The 18165-nt window shown below is 41.9% G+C and overlaps 1 protein-coding gene across 1 annotated transcript in view; it reads right to left on the bottom strand.

The window, feature by feature from the left end:
* The window catches only part of PROS1 (protein S), a 469412-nt gene that overhangs the window by 336102 nt on the left and 115145 nt on the right, over positions 1 to 18165 (bottom strand). The window contains exon 2 of the mRNA XM_086934426.1: positions 1114 to 1271. Within this exon, the coding sequence (XP_086790552.1) occupies positions 1114 to 1271 (158 nt within the window). The remainder of the gene's footprint in view (positions 1 to 1113; positions 1272 to 18165) is intronic.

The raw sequence follows: 18165 nt of genomic DNA, 5'->3' as shown, positions 1-18165 counted from the left end.
GAAACACACTCCAGGGCTTAAATTCGCGTCAGTCGTGTGGTAAAGGGGGGGGGGGGCAGAGTTTGCCGGGCTGCAGACACAGTGACCCGGATGTCAAGATGACGTGACGCCTGACTTATGAAGTTCTGCTTCTACCCCAGTCCCACATACCATTCAAAAACACTGCCCTGCGTTCCTGCGATGTGTCTGGCTCTGCCATTGTTACCGACTCTGCCACAAAACTAGCGCCTATTCAGAGGCCCTGGGCTTTAAGATAGATGTATAACGAACTGCGCCTCAAGAACTTCCGTCTTTTTGGGCCACTGCCTGGCAAGAAATCTTAGGTCAGTTTGATTTAAAACTGTGGATAGCATCGCCCTAGATATTAGAATAACTTTGAAACATAGCCAATAGGTCTTGCCTTTGGGACCTTAGAAGTATTTAGTTATGCAGCACAATATCCTTACTGCAACAACATTAACTGTTGCATGGCTAAACAGGCCTATTGGCTATGCCAATGCTTGTTTTATTAAATTCGGAGTTGCTTTTAGATATTAGTATATGATTTTGGGTTAAACTATTTCATAAACTTACCATTCCCGAAAACTACCTGCAGACACGGTTGTGTGAAGACAGCAACATAATTTGATAAGAACGATACTGTTTAATATCTAATTTGGGAATTTTTTGTTCTACAAAATACCTATATATTTCTCTTATTGTTGCTTGTTGCTTGGTTAAAGGTTGCATTGGAGACAAAAAAGTATAGCAAAATACGTTCATATTTATGATATCAAAATAGTCATATTAATAGTCATCAATATCTGGTCAACAAAGATCAAACGTTCCTGTATCTGTTCCAAATTGTATTTTTTCCGTGGTACAATTAATTTGTTGTGAAAAACATATTCCATGTATTGCATTTCAATTTAAAAGATCGTAATTATTGTAATATTTACTTAAAATAGGTCATGTTGTCGGCATATGAAGTAAAAGCCCCCAAAACAATAAAAAAAACATAAGGGTGTGTAATTGAAAATAACCAGAGAGGGAGAAAATAGAAATTCGGACTGCTAGGATACATCTATATATTATAACCCACCAAATATGATAATTCATCTTAGCTCGCCATACCGTTTCAGGATCATTTTCAAACACCTCCCTGGCTTCTTCTTTATTGCACAGTTCTTCAATGCATTCTCTTTCAAGATTACCCTTTTTGCTTTCCTCAAGAAATGTATTCGCTCGACGTTTCCGCAGCAGGAACTCGGATGCCTGCCGCTGAGATAAAACTGTATAAAAAAAAAATTGTTGAGTTAGTACGTCATAATATATTGTTAGTGTTAGCTTAAGAAGAAGTTCTGTAGAAACGACATACGAACTAATTGAAAATTGTGTGTGTTAACATGATGGAAAATATTGCAGTGCTACCTGGTTGAGTGACCGACAGCATTCTTCAAACAGAAAGACCATTAGTGCTCCATAACTGGCATCCTTGCGCTTTACAATTAATCACTATTAATTTCTAGCAAAGAAGATTTTTTTAAACAGTTTATCTCAAAATTACGGATTGATTTCAATTGTCTAGGAAAAGAAGACACACAGTGACCTTTTGAAACAAATTAATTTGGCAGTGAAATCTACAGAAGAAAAAGTATTCATTATTGAAAAATGAAATTTAACAGATGTGGCTGTATAAATGCTAGATTTGCTGGTTTGGGGATGCTTCCTCGTGTAAAAAAGGCACCTTTGACCACCTTCAGAGATACACAAACAAATGCTTTACAATTAGAGTACTGTCCAAAAAAAAGAGCCTTTCTAGAAATCTACTGGCAAGGAGCCATGAAGAAAGTAAAAGTGTAGATGTTTTATGTAATCGTACAATTTAACTTTTACCCAAGCTGCTCTTCTTCAAATGCCTTCTCTAATTGGTCAAGCCACATGTAAAAGTCATCGGTAAAGACAAGTGCACTGGTATCATGATGTATCACACAAAACCTTTCAATTGAAAAGATTATGGCTAATTGTATAATTGGACAGGTCGCACCACCGCTCTGTGTGCGGCAGCAACTGGGATGAGAACTGGCCAATTCTTTGCTATGTGTTGGATGAAGCGGTCTTTTATGCACTTCAATTGCACTGCCCTGTTTTCCACGATGTAACCTGGGTGGGATGCAAGGGGGAAAAAAACAATGTTCCCTTATAATATATTAATAAATCACCTGTTTGATTATATAATTATTTTGGATGTCCTTTTCATAAAATGGCAAAAATGACCTGCTGCAAAACCGGCCCCCTGTAGCACAAACGGCCACCACCGGTCCAAAACTGCCCGCCAGCCTTCCGGCCCAGCCGGGAAACACCCGGTGCCCACTACTGCCAGTCCGGCCGTGTACTCAATGTTAGATAAATATTTGAACAACTTTAACTCCTCACTAGGATTATGTGTTTCATGTTTTATTCTACTTTTTTAAAACTCTGTGAGACTGTGAACGAGAGAGAGTTATTTTATTGCAAAGTAAATAGTTAAAAATTATATGTGCAATCAGCGTCGTAAAAAAACTTGAGGGGGCCCTCCTGCGAAGTACATTGAGGAGGCTCACCCTCCGGCGGCCCTTCCCACCACCTACCACTTTGTCCCACAGCCCAAAAATCTGATATATTTTGATTTGAAACCTCCAACATTTAATGAAATGCTTCTATATTGTCTTGCTCAAAGTTCAAATAAGAAAGTGGGAAACACTCTTAGCATATAAACTATGCCATTTGTAACATTGTCAAGAGCAGATTATTTAACTGAGACAGCAATCAGAACAATGCCAAGGAGCAATCCTATTGTCTCAGGAACTGCCTATCGCTAAAGAACAACTATGAAGAGTCTGAATTGGAATTTATATTGATAGATAATAACTTGAAAATTTGAAAGTCTAACCTAAACCTGCAATTTCACAGACTCGACTGACAATATACACAAGGAAGTACACAAGCTATAACACAGTATCCAGCCAACTCCAAGAGAAATAACCATTAATTGTCTGCATACCACACACTTGTGACTGTCAAGCGTTGTGCATGATAATAACGTGAACTGGGGAAACAATTTCAATTTCTACCATAATATCTTTATTAGAAATCAGGACAAAAACAGGCAGGCAATAGAGGCTGAGGCTGAAAACTGCTTGGATGCTTCAAAACATTGATGCAGGTGTTTTTTAGTTTGAATATACCATTTCTGTAGTGTAAACAATGCTGATTACAAGATTTAAGGCATGCGTATGCAAACAAGTGCAATCAACACCATAAATAGCACACCATGTAGAATAAAAACACACCATATCAGCAAGTACCTAAGTAAAGAATCTTTACAAAATGTAGTTGGTAAAGAAATGGAAAAAGTGCAAATACCTTCAAAGTGCATAGTCTAGCAATATACTCAAATCAAGCATGTTTTGTAAAACAATCCCCCTTTCTTCATGCATCAAGGTGAAAATACTTTTATAGTGCACGATAAAAACAAATCCAGCAATATTAAAAAATGAAGGCAGGTTAGTCAAACAATTCCCCCTTTGGTTTGTGCATAAAGGCACACATATATCAAAGCAACTGGTAAGCAATAACAGGTACAGTACGAATGATCAAACCAGTTTAGGCAAACAATTTCCTTTTTGAAGGCGCAAATATTTCAAAGTGACTGGTAAAACAATACCAAATACAGCAGGCAGCAGCAGCAGCATAAGAAAATCAAACCTATTTAGTCAAACTAATTTCTCTTTTGTTTGTGCATGAAGGCCAACATATTTCAAAAGGACTGGTAAAGCAATAACACGTTTAGCAGCACACATCTGGTCAAACAAAGCCCCTTTTATTTGATCATAAGGCACAAACTTTTTAAAGTGATGCACGGTGGCGCTGTATATCTAATTTAGAGATGAGGGCAACAACAGTTGTTGATACGTTCAATATACAGTAAAAATGACTAATAGTTGCTGCCCAAGCCATTCTTATAGTACTGGGGCATGGAATATTCTGAAATGTCACACTTGTAGGAGTGTGATGTTTAGTAGGTATGTGGGTACTGGCATTTGCAGTACTAGGCAATAAGTGTCACAAGCTGCAGTTGCCTCCTGACGAGGGCCCAGGCACTTATTTTTTTTTTACAAATTAAGCACTGTATCTGAGGTCACTGATCACCCACATCGTGGTGTGAAATGTTTGGAGATACAAGCACAGTGTGGCTGTAAGTGTACCTCATGTGAGTATTGCACAGCATCGTGTGTAACCCGCTAATGGCAGCCAAATATGAATGTGGGCCAGTAACACAATCATCTCAAGTGCAGAGGGAACTCCCAAAGTTGCATGCTACAGGGTGTCACTCCAGATTGTTCCTTAGACTAAGCTGTGTCCTCGCAGCTGGCGGGAATGGTTACAGAAGCAGGGATGCTGCTCACCCTATAATATGTGGTCCTCTTCACCAGACCTCATCATCAGATGGAAGATCAGTCTCTGCTGCTATTGATATCCTAAGCTACGCAATGTCCTGTGATGCAGATATCAGCCCAATGTGGTCACCTGAGACCTCACACACCAAGGATAGGAGAAGTAATCACAGTGACCTTCAGACAGCAATCTCCCAGCCAAATACAATGGCATTGTCTTCTGGGGTTCTCTATTCTAGGCCTTTGGGTTCTTTGTGGGTTCCAGGTCATGAACGAGAAGCTACAACTTCAGGGGAGAGAGATTCCTGGCTGTTCTGAGGGTAACCAGTCCCATCCACAGTTAACCTAGTCATTTACAATTTGCAAAGCTCATTGGGGGATCATTCTCATGTGTGTATTTACAATATTATGTTTTCACCACCAGTGAAACTCAAGGATGACACATGCATATCCAAGGCTACTAATTTCTTATGTAGGTTGGAGGACTACATAACTTTTCCGAGGATTATCAGTTTTATTTGCATTCAGTCCTAGGGCCTTTTGCAAATTACAAAAAGAACTTCAGAGCCAAAAGGAAAGGGAATAGAAAATGGAGGCAGGACAGTGGGAGTTTGGTGAGGGAATAGTATACTATTAAAACAAGCATTGGCAATGCCAATAGCTCTGCATTTAAATTGATAACACATGCAAACACAAGCTTACACAAGTGGGGAATTGTGCAGGTGTGTGTTTGCATGTGCTAGCATGTTAAAGCCAGATCTATTGGCATTATTAGTAATCGTCTCTAGTAGGTATTCCGCGCTCCACAAGATGAACAAAGTAGGTTGGCGTGCATGATGCAGCACTACCTATAGGAATTGCATTTGATCTGTTACTATCACTTAATATTTTACTCCTCAATTTGATTTTGAATTTTAATTTACCAGCTATTACAAATTTAGATAGTAAACTATGGGTATTGTCAGTAAAATTATACCTCCATTGTGACATAATACATAGTGGCCCATGCTGATTACACCTTTTGCAGGCAAACCCTTTCAGGGTTTTTTCTGTTCTCCAAGGAAATACTTTCCTTTGCTACGTGCAAAGAAATTGAGGCACACACAATACTAAAACGAGAAACAAGAACTCTAGATGTTGGTAAGCTACAAGCACACCCCAAACATCCCTTTAAAATAGCCTGTCGTGTAGTTGCTATATACCCTATACAGGATCTACACGTTTGGATAACAAACTGTAGATTGGTGGCAGACTGGTTCTGTGCACCTCCACCAGATATGTTAGCCTGTCTGCATCAGCTAGCTCACAGTGCCACTATAATCTCCTCTTACCAAGGAGAGAATAGATTCTAGCAACCTCAGAACATGACAACCCTGATCCCTCAGAATCGTGGAAGCAATATACTACCTTTCGCTCAGTCACTCGTGCTCACTTAGTTGGTCCCAGAGATACACTGAATAAACATACTGGGCGTTTTGTCAATAAGAATTTATTGAACAGTTGTCATTCTAGTGTAGAATAGATGAGCTGTAACAAGCCATTAGACAGTAGCATAGATATATGATTAGCAGTACTACGAAAGTAAAGGGATGGTACAGTTCTACCATTTTGCAGTAATCATGAATATATACAAGTACATAAAATACATGAGAAAAAGTGTGTACTCCTACGATGCCTCCCTAACTAGATGTACCTAAATGTACCTAGCATCTGTGTAGGTGTTATGCCAAAAATTCCTCTAGGATCTAGTCAATCCCATTCCCTGAGATTGAGAGAATATGGGACCCCGTCCTGGTCTCGAGTTGGACACCCCACAAGGGATGTTAGACCACTGCGAGCTGGAGTGTCTGCATGCCAGCACCTCAGCGTCTCTGGCCAGTGTGTCATCCGGGAAGTCACGGTCTCCTCTGTTTTTCTAAGCAAGACATGATGTATATATACCCATAGGTCTCCCCAGGGGTCCTACCTTGCTGTGTTACTGTGTCGGCCTTAAGGATGACGTCAGGCCTGAACTTTATACAGAGATATTATACAGGAGATGGTAGTCCTGCTGTGTTTCCAAGAAACCTCATGCGTAATGTATGAGATTCAAACTAGGGAAAAAACTGCCTTCTGAATGCAGTGTTGTATCTAGGTACAAGGTCAGTCCCTAAGAACCGTTATGTATGTAATGTAGGAAAGAATATAGGTGAAAGGTTGCAATGCTACCTGCGCCTATATAGGGTACCTATATGGAATATAACACCCACTCCTCTTCCGACTGGACGACATATGTAACTTATTACCGTACTACTAGCCTAACTAGATATAGGTATGCTTAAAGTTCATAAAAACATTTATTTAGCTAAAACCTTTAAAACTTCTAAAAAAAAGTCTAAAAGCTTAGAGATGTTAAAAGAAAATGATTTACAAGTCATAGCTCTACACGTTTCCGTAGTTATAGTCTAAACCACTTTAAGCATCAAAAGCCATGTATGCCCAATAAATGAAAGGAATGTCAATTTTGTTTTTGAGTTCCAAATTATTTCCAGCACTCGATGAGCCAAAATGAGTTAATTGTTTATGTGTCCTGGCTGGTAGACGCAACATTTTTGTTGCTTGCTTCCTCAGTAGACGGCCCCTGTAGCACCTTGCAGAGTACGTCAATTGAGCACAGATGATGTTCCACACTGTCCGCAGCCGGTATGGGGCAGTGTGTGCACTGTCCAAAGCCTGTGTGTCAGTGGAGGAGCCGGTGTCCATACCAACAGGTGTAGTTACTACCTGTGGCGGCTCAAGGAATACCCCCATCAACCATGGAGTATGCTGGGGACACTGCAGAACATGGGCCGCTATCGGGTCCAGTAGAGCATTCACGTCCGATTGCGCACATGATGGGAGTGTCAAACAAAGGTCTACCATGCATTCTTCTCTGCAAAACAGGCATCTAAGGACAGGTAAGATGCAGTCCATCCAGACTGGTCAAAATGACAATAACCAAGTTGCACTTAGTTCTCTTAGGCGAGGTGTGCCTAGATGTTGTACCATGCGGTCACGGTATTTACGCTCCAGGAGTACTTTTTCCATCTTCTTGGTGACTGGGACATCCATTGCGTAGCAGATAGAAAATAATCAGGATACCTGCTATTAGAAACAGGATTAGCAGAAGCCCTCCAAAGATGCTTCCGAATACGGAGTGTATGAAGTTTGGTATAACTCCAAGTACCGGCTGAAAGGTACCTAGAAGTCCTGAACCTATGGTCTCAAATAGGTGGACTATGCCTGTCGTATTAGACATGTTAAAGATACGCTTTACCATTTCTACGAAGCTGAGGTTAAGGGCACAGACTTCTGTAAGAGCATGGCTTTCATTCTGCTTAGAGTATCAAACTGTATTAAAGAAACATTCAGTAAAGGCTATAAAGGCGCCTCCCTGACTGTATGTGTCAGTTGGAACAATAATTGCACACAACAAGTAACCCTGGAGCTCATAGTTACTAGATATGCAATGCCCAGGAGCATTCCGCAGCCGCCTTAACTGTTCAGCATCAAGTAACTCCCATTTGAAAGTATCCTGAATGCTAGAGGAATCACTGCAACTAGGCCACCCCTCAGAGGACAAGTTCGCTACAGAACCATTACAAGCCCTGTGGAGCATTATATCCTGACATATGAGCGATCCACTAAAAGAGTTCTCATAGTTTGTACCGCTTAGAAACACTTCTCGATCCCCACTCCAGCATCGAAATCTGTATCGTAATTCCCATGATTCCTTAATGCATTCCTTGTCCGTTTTTTCATATCTGCCTGCCTGCTTTTGTTCAAGGGATTTGTTATCTGTAGCATTTCAATTAATTAGTATGATTAAGTCTTAACAGGCTGTCCTGATTTGTCTGTCACAAAAATGTTTGTATCACAAAAACACTTGACGTTTATTTCCACATGTATTACTCTTATACAGACATAGAGTATCATAGAGACACAGGTGTATATATTCAAAAGAGTTTCATATTGTTGCAAAACAGATTTCTTTATGGAGGGTACAAGAGCATTATATTACACAATGAAACCGGAAGTTTTAACTATACATAAATCAATGTTCTTCCTAGTTACAATTGTGAACACCTTTTCTGGAGTGATTATACAACAATAAAAAGAAAGAGGTGTGCTTTTGCCCACTAGACCATCTTCAGGACTGTTAATAACAAGCATTTGCAATGCAATAGGTCTCCCATTAGGAAAGTTTGAGCTATTGGTATTGTAAATGACACATTTTTTATTTATGTTTTGTTTTTGAAAATAGCGAAATTAATAGCTTTGTCATTTACAATACCAATAGTTATAACTTTCGCAAATGTGACACCTATAGCATTTGTAATGCAATATGTGTTGTATTTACTTGACTTGCATGTATTGCTATTACAACTAACAATGGCTTTTAATTTTTTTTCAATAGTTAATAATTAAATAAAAGTTATTGTAATTTATAATGGCAATATCTTAAAGTTTTGTAAATAACTTTTGTGAAGATTATGTTCAGTGTATTTTATTATGACGAAAATCCAATAACAGAAGTGAAATATTAACATTTTTTGTTACATTTGTAATAAAGCTTGAAACATTGAGAGAACATATTTGAACCAGTTGTTGTTGAATGGTTGCACAGATTGATTCTGTGGTGGCGCTGAGTGATGTTGTGATGGCGAACGAGTGATGCTGTGGCGTTCAGTTATGCTGTGGTGGCGCATAGTGATGTTGTGGTGCCCCTGAGTGATGCAGTGGTGGTGCCGAGTGATGCTGTATGCTATGCTATGTTTTGTTTTGCTTTCCTATGTTTTGTTTTGTTATGCTATGCTACATTTTGCTATCCTATGCTTTTGATTTGTTATGCTATGCTATGCTATACTGTGTTTTGTTATGCTTTGCTATGTTTTGTTATGCTATGCTGTTTTGCTATTCTATGCTTTGCTATGCTATGTTGTGTTTTATTATGCTATGCTTTGTTTTGCTATGTTATGTTTTGTTATGCTATGCTATGCTTTGTTGTGTTTTGTTATGCTGTGCTATGTGTTGTTGTGTTTTGTTATGCTATGTTGGGTTTTGTTATGCTATGTTTTGTTATGTTATGCTGTTTTGTTATGCTGTGCTATGCTATGTTTTGTTATGCTATGCTATGTTTTGCTATTCTATGCTTTGCTATGCTATGTTGTGTTTTATTATGCTATGCTTTGTTTTGCTATGTTATGTTTTGTTATGCTATGCTATGTTGTGTTTTGTTATGCTATGTTGTGTTTTGTTATGCTATGTTGTGTTTTGTTATGCTATGTTTTGTTATGTTATGCTATGTTTTGTTATGTTATGCTATGTTTTGTTATGTTATGTTTTATTGTGTTTTGTTATGCTATGCTATGCTTTGTTGTGTTTTGCTATGCTATGTTTTGCTATGTTTTGTTTTGCTATCCTATGCTTTGTTTTGTTATCCTATGCTTTGTTTTGTTATCCTATGCTTTTTGTTATGCTATGTTTTGCTATCCTATGCTTTTTTGTTGTTATGCTATGCTGTGTATTATTAATCTATGCTTTGTTTTGTTATTCTATGCTGGTGAGGGTGTGTGAGGGTGAGTGAGAGTGAGGGTGAGTGAGAGTGAGTGAGAGTGAGGGGGAGTGAGAATGAGGGTGTGTGAGGGTGTGTGAGGGTGAGAGGGTTGTGAGGGGGTGTGAGGGGGAGTGAGGGTGTGTGTGGGTGTGTGAGGGTGTGTGAGGGTGAGGGGGTGTGAGGGGGTGTGAGGGTGAGAGGGTGTGAGGGTGAGGGTGAGGGTGGGTGAGGGTGAGAGGGTGTGAGGGTGAGGGTGAGGGTGGGTGAGGGTGAGGGTGTGTGAGGGTGAGGGCGTGTGAGGGTGAGGGTGTGTGAGGGTGAGTGAGGGTGTGTGAGGATGAGAGGGGGTGTGAGGGTGAGGGGGTGAGGGGTGTGAGGGTGAGTGGGTGTTAGGGTGAGGGGGTGTGAGGGTGAGGGCGTGTGAGGGTGAGGGTGTGTGAGGGTGAGTGAGGGTGTGTGAGGATGAGAGGGGGTGTGAGGGTGAGGGGGTGAGGGGTGTGAGGGTGAGTGGGTGTTAGGGTGAGGGGGTGTGAGGGTGAGGGGTGTGAGGGTGAGGGGGTGTGAGGGTGAGGGGGTGTGAGGGTGAGGGGGTGTGAGGGTGAGGGGGTTTGAGGGTGAGGGGGTTGTGAGGGTGAGGGGGTTGTGAGGGTGAAGGGGTTGTGAGGGTGAAGGGGTTGTGAGGGTGAAGGGGGTGAAGGGGTGTGAGGGTGAAGGGGTGTGAGGGTGATGGTGTGAGGGTGAATGAAGGTGTGTGAGGGTGAGGGGGTGTGAGGGTGAGGGGGTGTGAGGGTGAAGGGGTGAGGGGGTGTGAGGGTGTGGGGTTGTGAGGGTGTGAGGGTGTGGGGTTGTGAGGGTGAGGGGGAGAAAGACATGTTTGCAGGGCAGAGAAGGATTTGTAGCAGACCTCTTAATGGGAGAGAAAGAGGCAGAGCATTTGACCGGGGATCAGAGCAGCTGTCCGCCCTCAAACATGCATCTCTGGGGATGGAAATGCTGCTGTCTCCGATTCAGACATTCCCTGCAGATCGCCACTGTAATTGCGCATATATTTACTCAAATGGCTGTCCTATTTGAGCTGTTTTCCAAGGGTCAGCGCGCAAATGTAGTCTTTACGAATTACAGTTTAGGAGCCCACACAGCCCCCAATAACTGAACTATATTAACGCATGCCTATGGACATTTTAAATGTTAAAAATAGGGCCGATGATGGCTTAAAGGGATACAAGCATATTAAGCCACAGATAAAATAAAGCACGGGCACTAGACACACATAGTAAAAGACTAGGGGAGTTGCCAGCAAAAAAATTGTTAGGGGAATCAAAGTCGGCAACTTGTTATTCACGGAGTCAGCAACCAAGCAGGAATTACAAGGTCCCGGTAAATAATGGCCAACTAAAGTGGTCATGAAGCACAAAAAAAAGGATTAAAAATAACACAAGTAAAGTTCCAAAAGACCGCAAAAATGAGAACAAGGGAATGATCCAATGAGACCGCTGGGACGACATTAGGTGCGGCGGGAGGGGGCGGGGGAGGGTGTGCTACTGAATGAGTCCTCGACTCGTGCTACAAAGGTGAGGTGAGAGGAATGCAATACTGAGGGAAGGCGCGTGCTGCGAACACTAAATCCTAAAGGAACCTGGCACTGTGACCAATGTCTGTTCGAAAATAGTTAAAGGAAAGCACGTATATAACAGCAACAGTAACAACACATTAAACATTTTGATTTTCGTGGTTTGGGCTGTGGTAATGCTCTCCTTGTTAGTGAGGAGGACCAGAAGGCTTGGAGGGGCAGGGGGCGTGCTGGGGGCAGGCGGCGTGACAGCAAAGCTCTTAAGCTGTCAGCATTCGAGGGGGGGCCACTGCCGGGAGAAGTGTTTATCTAGCGTGAACTTTGTACTGGCATGCAGCAGGTTAGATTAAAGCCCGAGGGTCGCCGCAGGAAATGGGGTGAACTCTTAGAGGAAAACAAGCAGGGGGCAGGGGAGGAGGGTTCAGCGTGTGAAGGAGCCTGGCCAGAGATGTTTGGTTAAACATGAGATTTTCTTTCTCATCCGAAAGAAAGACAGGCGAGGAACACATGATGTGAGGAAACACGGAGGTGTGAACTTCCGATGTTTGTCCTGAGACGCACACAGCCGTGTGAAGTGCCATCTGTGCCTTTGAAGCACATTTACCTTTGAAGCAGATTTACAGTGAAGTGTGTAACCCGAAGCCTGGCTTTCATGTGCACGCGCTTTTTAGGTCAATGTGCTTGCGCATTGAGCTTGCTTTTCACGGGCACAGCATCAAATCGCCCGATGGTTAAGCCCCTATATTCTCTCTCGCAAGCTCAATGCGCAAGCGCATTGACAGGCGAGACCTAAAAAATGGTTGACCCTTCAGAATATATGCAGATAGACTTTTTAGTCCAAGCAAATTAGATTGAATTTCATCAAAAGGCAGATTGCGGTTTTCGAGCGATCTGCCTTTTGATGAAATTCAGTCAGACGTTTTTGACTTATCTGACACATAGTGGATACTGTGTCTATAAAATTCTGCATTCCATTGCTCAAGGGTTCCCTCGGTAGCTCAAGTTATTAGTACCATGAGGCTCTTCTACATATCATCCTGATTCCAAATTGGTCATGAATTATCCTTAATGACCCGAAAAAACAACTATATACGACACATATGGTCGATACTGAAGATGGCCCACACCTACTTCTATACACAGGGTGAATGGAGGCTCTCTTCTTCAAACTTCTTTGCTGCTCGAGCTCTTCATCACAGAGAAGGTCAGCAGTATGCAAAGAGTGGGGATACTGCTTGGTGTGAAGCTTCGCAACCATGAAGCTTGCAATACATGAAACGCACAAGTGGCGTCAAGACAAACTACATGCCCCAGAGTGCCAAGGGACTCTCAAGAGACTTGTAAGGGTAGCCACCAAATTGGATTTATGGAGTACAAGTTCTCTGTGTTTCAGAGCATGCTTGGCTAGGCATTTGATATACTTAGTTGCTACAGCCAGAACCTTTATTCCAGGAGATTTCAAATTTCCTGCTGAAATGCGCTAAAATGTTTTATTTAAAAAAAGTAAAGGAACATCATCAATTGAAATCAGTTCATAATTGTGCTGAGGAGGAGAAAATAATTGTTTCATAAGTATAGTTGGAAGAAATGCTGAAAGGGCGCAGAGGGAGGGACTGCTGCAGGAATACATAAATAAGAACTGCGACAGGAACCATGAAAATCTTTACAGTTTTGGAGGAGGGCATGCTGATGCATACAGTGTGGGACTGCAGGGTCTTAAGGAAGTTCTGGAATGGGGTGTTCCGGTGCCTAGATGAGGTCCTGGCCTGGGTGCTTCAGAGGGATCCGAAGCGGGCACTCCTTCACTTTATGGCTGGGGTAGGGGGCAATAGGTATAAGCGCCACTTATTGTTACTGGGGATAACGCTGGCTAAGAGAGACATTGCACGCTCATGGAAGGCGCCCCTGGCCCCGTCGCTCGTAGCCTGGAAAAATGGGATGGACTTTTGTATGGGGCTGGAGCATCCCATTTACGTAGCCAGGGGCTGCCCTCAAAAGCACTACAAGATATGGAAGAGGTGGGCAGACTATTGGGGCCTAGAGTTGGATCCGCCACCTGAGGACAACGATATCCAACCCCATTGACAGCTCAACAGCCAAGACTGTAATACAGACACTCTGGCGCATATGGCAGGCGCTATACTAGGCAACCATGATACAGGCGAAGCAGGCAGCAGCGGTGCGCGGGGGGGCCAGGGGGGGTCGTGGGTGGACGGGCGGGGGGGGTGGGGGTGGTAACTCAGTTTCACTGTTTTTCCTTTACTTGTATGCTTGCCCCTTGGCAGAAACTACACACATTCGTAATTGATAATTTGATACTGGTGATTGTCTCTGGATATCATAGCATTACATAATATGTATTTACTATGCAATCAATCAAATCTTTAAAAAAAAAAAAAAATCTTTACAGTTTTGTAAAAATAGAAGGTGCTTTAGGAGCTAAAACGGTAGCATAAGCATTTAATACCACTGCAGCAAATGGTGAATCGGTAGGGATCTTGTGAGAAACAGGAGACCTCCATTCATGCATTTGCTTTTGCATAATGAAACTGCAGTCCTCATCCCTTGAAGGGTTGGAGGCGGATATTTAAAAAAAAACAAGCACTGAAAATGCAACAGGTCTCACCTTTGATTAAGTTAAAGCCATTTGCTTTGCTAATGGTATTGTATAGCAAAGCAAATGGCTTTAACTTAATGAAAGGCGACACCTATTGCATTTTTCAAATCTAGCCTCCCCAGTCTTCGGCCTCTTCCACTCCCCAAACTCTCCCTACCCAGAATAGTCACCTGCAGCCTCTTCCAGTTCCCAAACCTCTCCCAGTCCCCAAACCTCTCCCAGTCCCCAGTCTCTTTCACTCCCCAGACTCGTCCTACAATCTCCTCACACAGACGTCTACGTTCCGCACACTCTTCTATTCCCCAGACACCTCGACTTTCAGTACTCTCCTCCCTTTCTCCTCTCTCCAGAATCTAAATCCCAACCCTTCTCCGTCCTCATGCTCTCTTAAGGAGGCGGCCCTCTTGCACAGTCTCCAGAGCTCCCATATTCACATCGGAGCGCTTAGTGTCCTTGTCAGGAGTATGAAGCGCTACATAACGTACAATACAACCTTCCACTTTTTGCTCTGTATGAGGGCAGACGCTTATAAAAAATGCTTATCTTCGGTAAGCTATCGCGCTCAAGAGGTAGCAGGACCTCGCTCAGCTATCACAAACACGAGAAGAGTGAGTTCAGGAGCTCCCTCCCGGATCACTTTGCCCCTCAGTGCACTCTGAATAGGTGGAGCTGTTGCACTTCAAGGAGCCGATCCCCCAGCTCAGCAGCGTGTGCCTTGATAAATGAGCAATTGTCTAGACAAGTGGAATGTAGGCCTAGCTTTGCGCGCCCAGCAGTGTTAGCGCCCTTGGCCAGCAGCAACATAAAAGTGATTTGTCGTGGCTCAGAATAGAAATACTGCTACTACATTTAATAATACATGGCTTTATAGAACTTGCTCCTACAGGTCGACCGATTAGAAACGCTATAAATAAGAGGAGTGTTGTTTAGGCACCGGCCCGATGGTGCTCAGTTTAAGCTCACCGTGAACGAGGAAAGGCTTAGCGGGCGCTGGTGCCAAGATTTCAAGTTGCGCCTGATGGCCCGGAACAGGCACCAGCAGCTAGCGCTGAACTCCCTAAGCTATCTCGCCGAGTTCGGTCTGCGGTTCTGGTGGGGCTGTTGCAGCACCATCCATGCTGTGAGATTTCCTTCCCAATAGTGAAGAGTGCGCTCCTGAAACTTTTTGTTTTTGCAGATTTATATAGCGCAAACTCGACCCAAAGGTATTGGAGCGCTTTACATGAGCGCCACTTACGTTACACAAAGACACATTCATTTGTTTTTGGCGACAGTGTACAAGAATGTCGGGGGCTCGTCAGTTGTGTAAGTCAAAACGGGTAAGAAAAATAAAACTGCCTTTTCAAATGATAAAAAAAACAGGCGGTTGAGAACGTTAGGATAATGTTAATAAAAATACCGCTGTCATTATTGCACACACTATATATATATATATATATATATATATATATTCAATGAAAAAACCATTGGTTTTAGGCCATATATAGTTAGGGATTTGCATTTACAAAACCTTATTTTACTCGCATAAAACCATTGAAATTCCATATATAGTTATAAGCGCTAACTATATATCGCGCACCCGCAATCCACTGCTGATGATGTCACATATTACATCATTCATGACATGGTTAGTGACATCACTGATGACATCACTGATGACATCTCAAATGACATCACTGATGACATCACTGATGACAACATCCAGTGACTGTATGTTTCTGTAAAGTTAAAATATGTCTTACGTATTGAAGAATGAGTGGATGTATAAGTGTCTGGATGAAGGATTTAGTAGGTGCATGACTGACTGTATGAGTGAGTGATTAAATGTGTCTCACTGAGTGCATGGGTTAGTGACTAAACTGTTTTAATTTGTGCATCATTATATCTGTTGTTCTACAAACTGCTGCATATGTTGATCAGTAGCTATATGAGTAACTGTATGGGTTATTCATTGGTTGTCCAAGTATTTGTATGGGAAACTGAGTGTGTGTGTATGGGTGGCTGGGAGGTGTGTGACTCTGTACATAGATGTGTGAGTAGTTGATTCACTATATGTATGAATTCAAAAGTGTATGTGGAAACAGCTGTATGGGCGGTTGACTGTGCATGAGTGTATTAGTGAGTGAATGGATATCTCAGTGCTACATGTCAAATTAAGTACATATGTAAAACACAGTACATGTGAGAGTTGACATCTATAAATAACTGTGCATAAGAGCCAGTGAATGTGTGAGTGGCTGTATGGATCATTGTGAACATGTATCAGAGATTGTATAAGAGAGTAAAGTAAATATGTGTTAGTATATGTTTGAATAAGTAAGGTGTGTATAACTGTATAGTTGAGAAAATGGAGGTGTGATTGATTTTTGGCATAACTGACTAGGTGTGTGAGTAACTCCATGGATGAGTGACAGTCTGTGACTGTCTGTTTACACTGATTGTATCTAAGGTTATATTGGAGTCTGAAGAGGTTCATGGTATTATCACATGAATGATATCACCAGTGATGTTATCAGTCATGTCAAATGAGATGTTTTCAGTGATGTCATCAGTGATGTCATTTGAGATGTCATCAGTGATGTCATCAGTGATGTCACTAACCATGTCATGAATGATGTAATATGTGACATCATCAGCAGTGGATTGCGGGTGCGCGATATATAGTTAGCGCTTATAACTATATATGGAATTTCAATGGTTTTATGCGAGTAAAATAAGGTTTTGTAAATGCAAATCCCTAACTATATATGGCCTAAAACCAATGGTTTTTTCATTGAATTTTCAAGGTTTTGTAAATGCAAATTCCTAACTATATATCCACTATAACCTATGGTTTTTTCTGTGAATTTCATTGGTTTTTTAATAGCAAATATGAAAAGCTTTAAAATGTCAAGTACGTGATAGATAAAAACATTTTCGTATTTATGCACGCTGATGTGCTTTGAACGCTGCCCCCCCCTCCCCTCTTTTCTCTTAGTAGTACTCTCTCTTTGCAGATAGTGAACGGTAGTTAACGCAGGCCTTTGCCCCCGTTGTAATCCGTCGTGCCTGCTTGTCTCTCCATTTGATTGATTGTTATCCAAGCATTTACTGTTTTAGAATTGGTTCTCTTTGGATCATTCTCTATTTACAAACAAGCACAAAGTCGCAATACTCTGTTTAGTCTTTGCAGATAGTGAAAAATCGTGTAAAAAAATAAAAGTAATCGAGCAAAATCAGTAGGCCACTAATTGGATCTCTTTTTGACCTCGCTAAAATAGAAATATTAGGAACAACCCTTCATGAGAAATACGAAAATAGTGAGATGAACTGAGCTCCACACCATGAGGGCTGCAAGACAGCTCGACTCCGTCACCCACCCCGCCCAAAATAACGACAAACCCTATGCAAATATTAAAAATATAGACAACACACCAGCAAAGAAACAGGGTAAAACATTTTATTAAATAACTATTTACATAACTATTTTATACTTTTTATTGCCCGATCCGGCTAGCTCAATCGATCGAGCATGAAACTCATGCACTCTGATAGCAAGCGTTGCTACTGATGCTATGCAGACCAAAACTGGTTTTCAGTTTGTACATTTTTCTAGATTTTTCAATCCAAGGTTGGTTGACTTTGTAGAACGATGGCTTCAGATTTTCAACATACGGTGTGGTGGCGCGGACTGGGAGGGGGCGCTTCGCTCCTGCCCCCTCCCCAAGTAAGATTTTCATACGTGAAAGTACGTTAATGGTTTTGGTCCCTGAGTTGCTTCAATGTCACTGCCATTCTCAAATGGCATAAGTTCTGGATGTTGGGTGCCATAGTTAAGAGTTCTGAGCAGTGCTTGTAACACTGTCTGAAGCTTATTTCCACCTACTGCAGCTTCACTATTCTCAAAGTAAGTGAGTGTCGTTTGTGGACCTGACTGCATTAGAAAACAATGTGATATGTTACCTTCCTAAACAGCTTGACGGAGGCCCCTGAGGGGCGGTGTGATGGC

This window comes from Lissotriton vulgaris, chromosome 8 (genome assembly GCF_964263255.1).
Source record: "Lissotriton vulgaris chromosome 8, aLisVul1.2, whole genome shotgun sequence".
NCBI classification, from domain to species: Eukaryota; Metazoa; Chordata; class Amphibia; order Caudata; family Salamandridae; genus Lissotriton; species Lissotriton vulgaris.
This window is presented reverse-complemented; position numbering and strand designations above follow the sequence as displayed.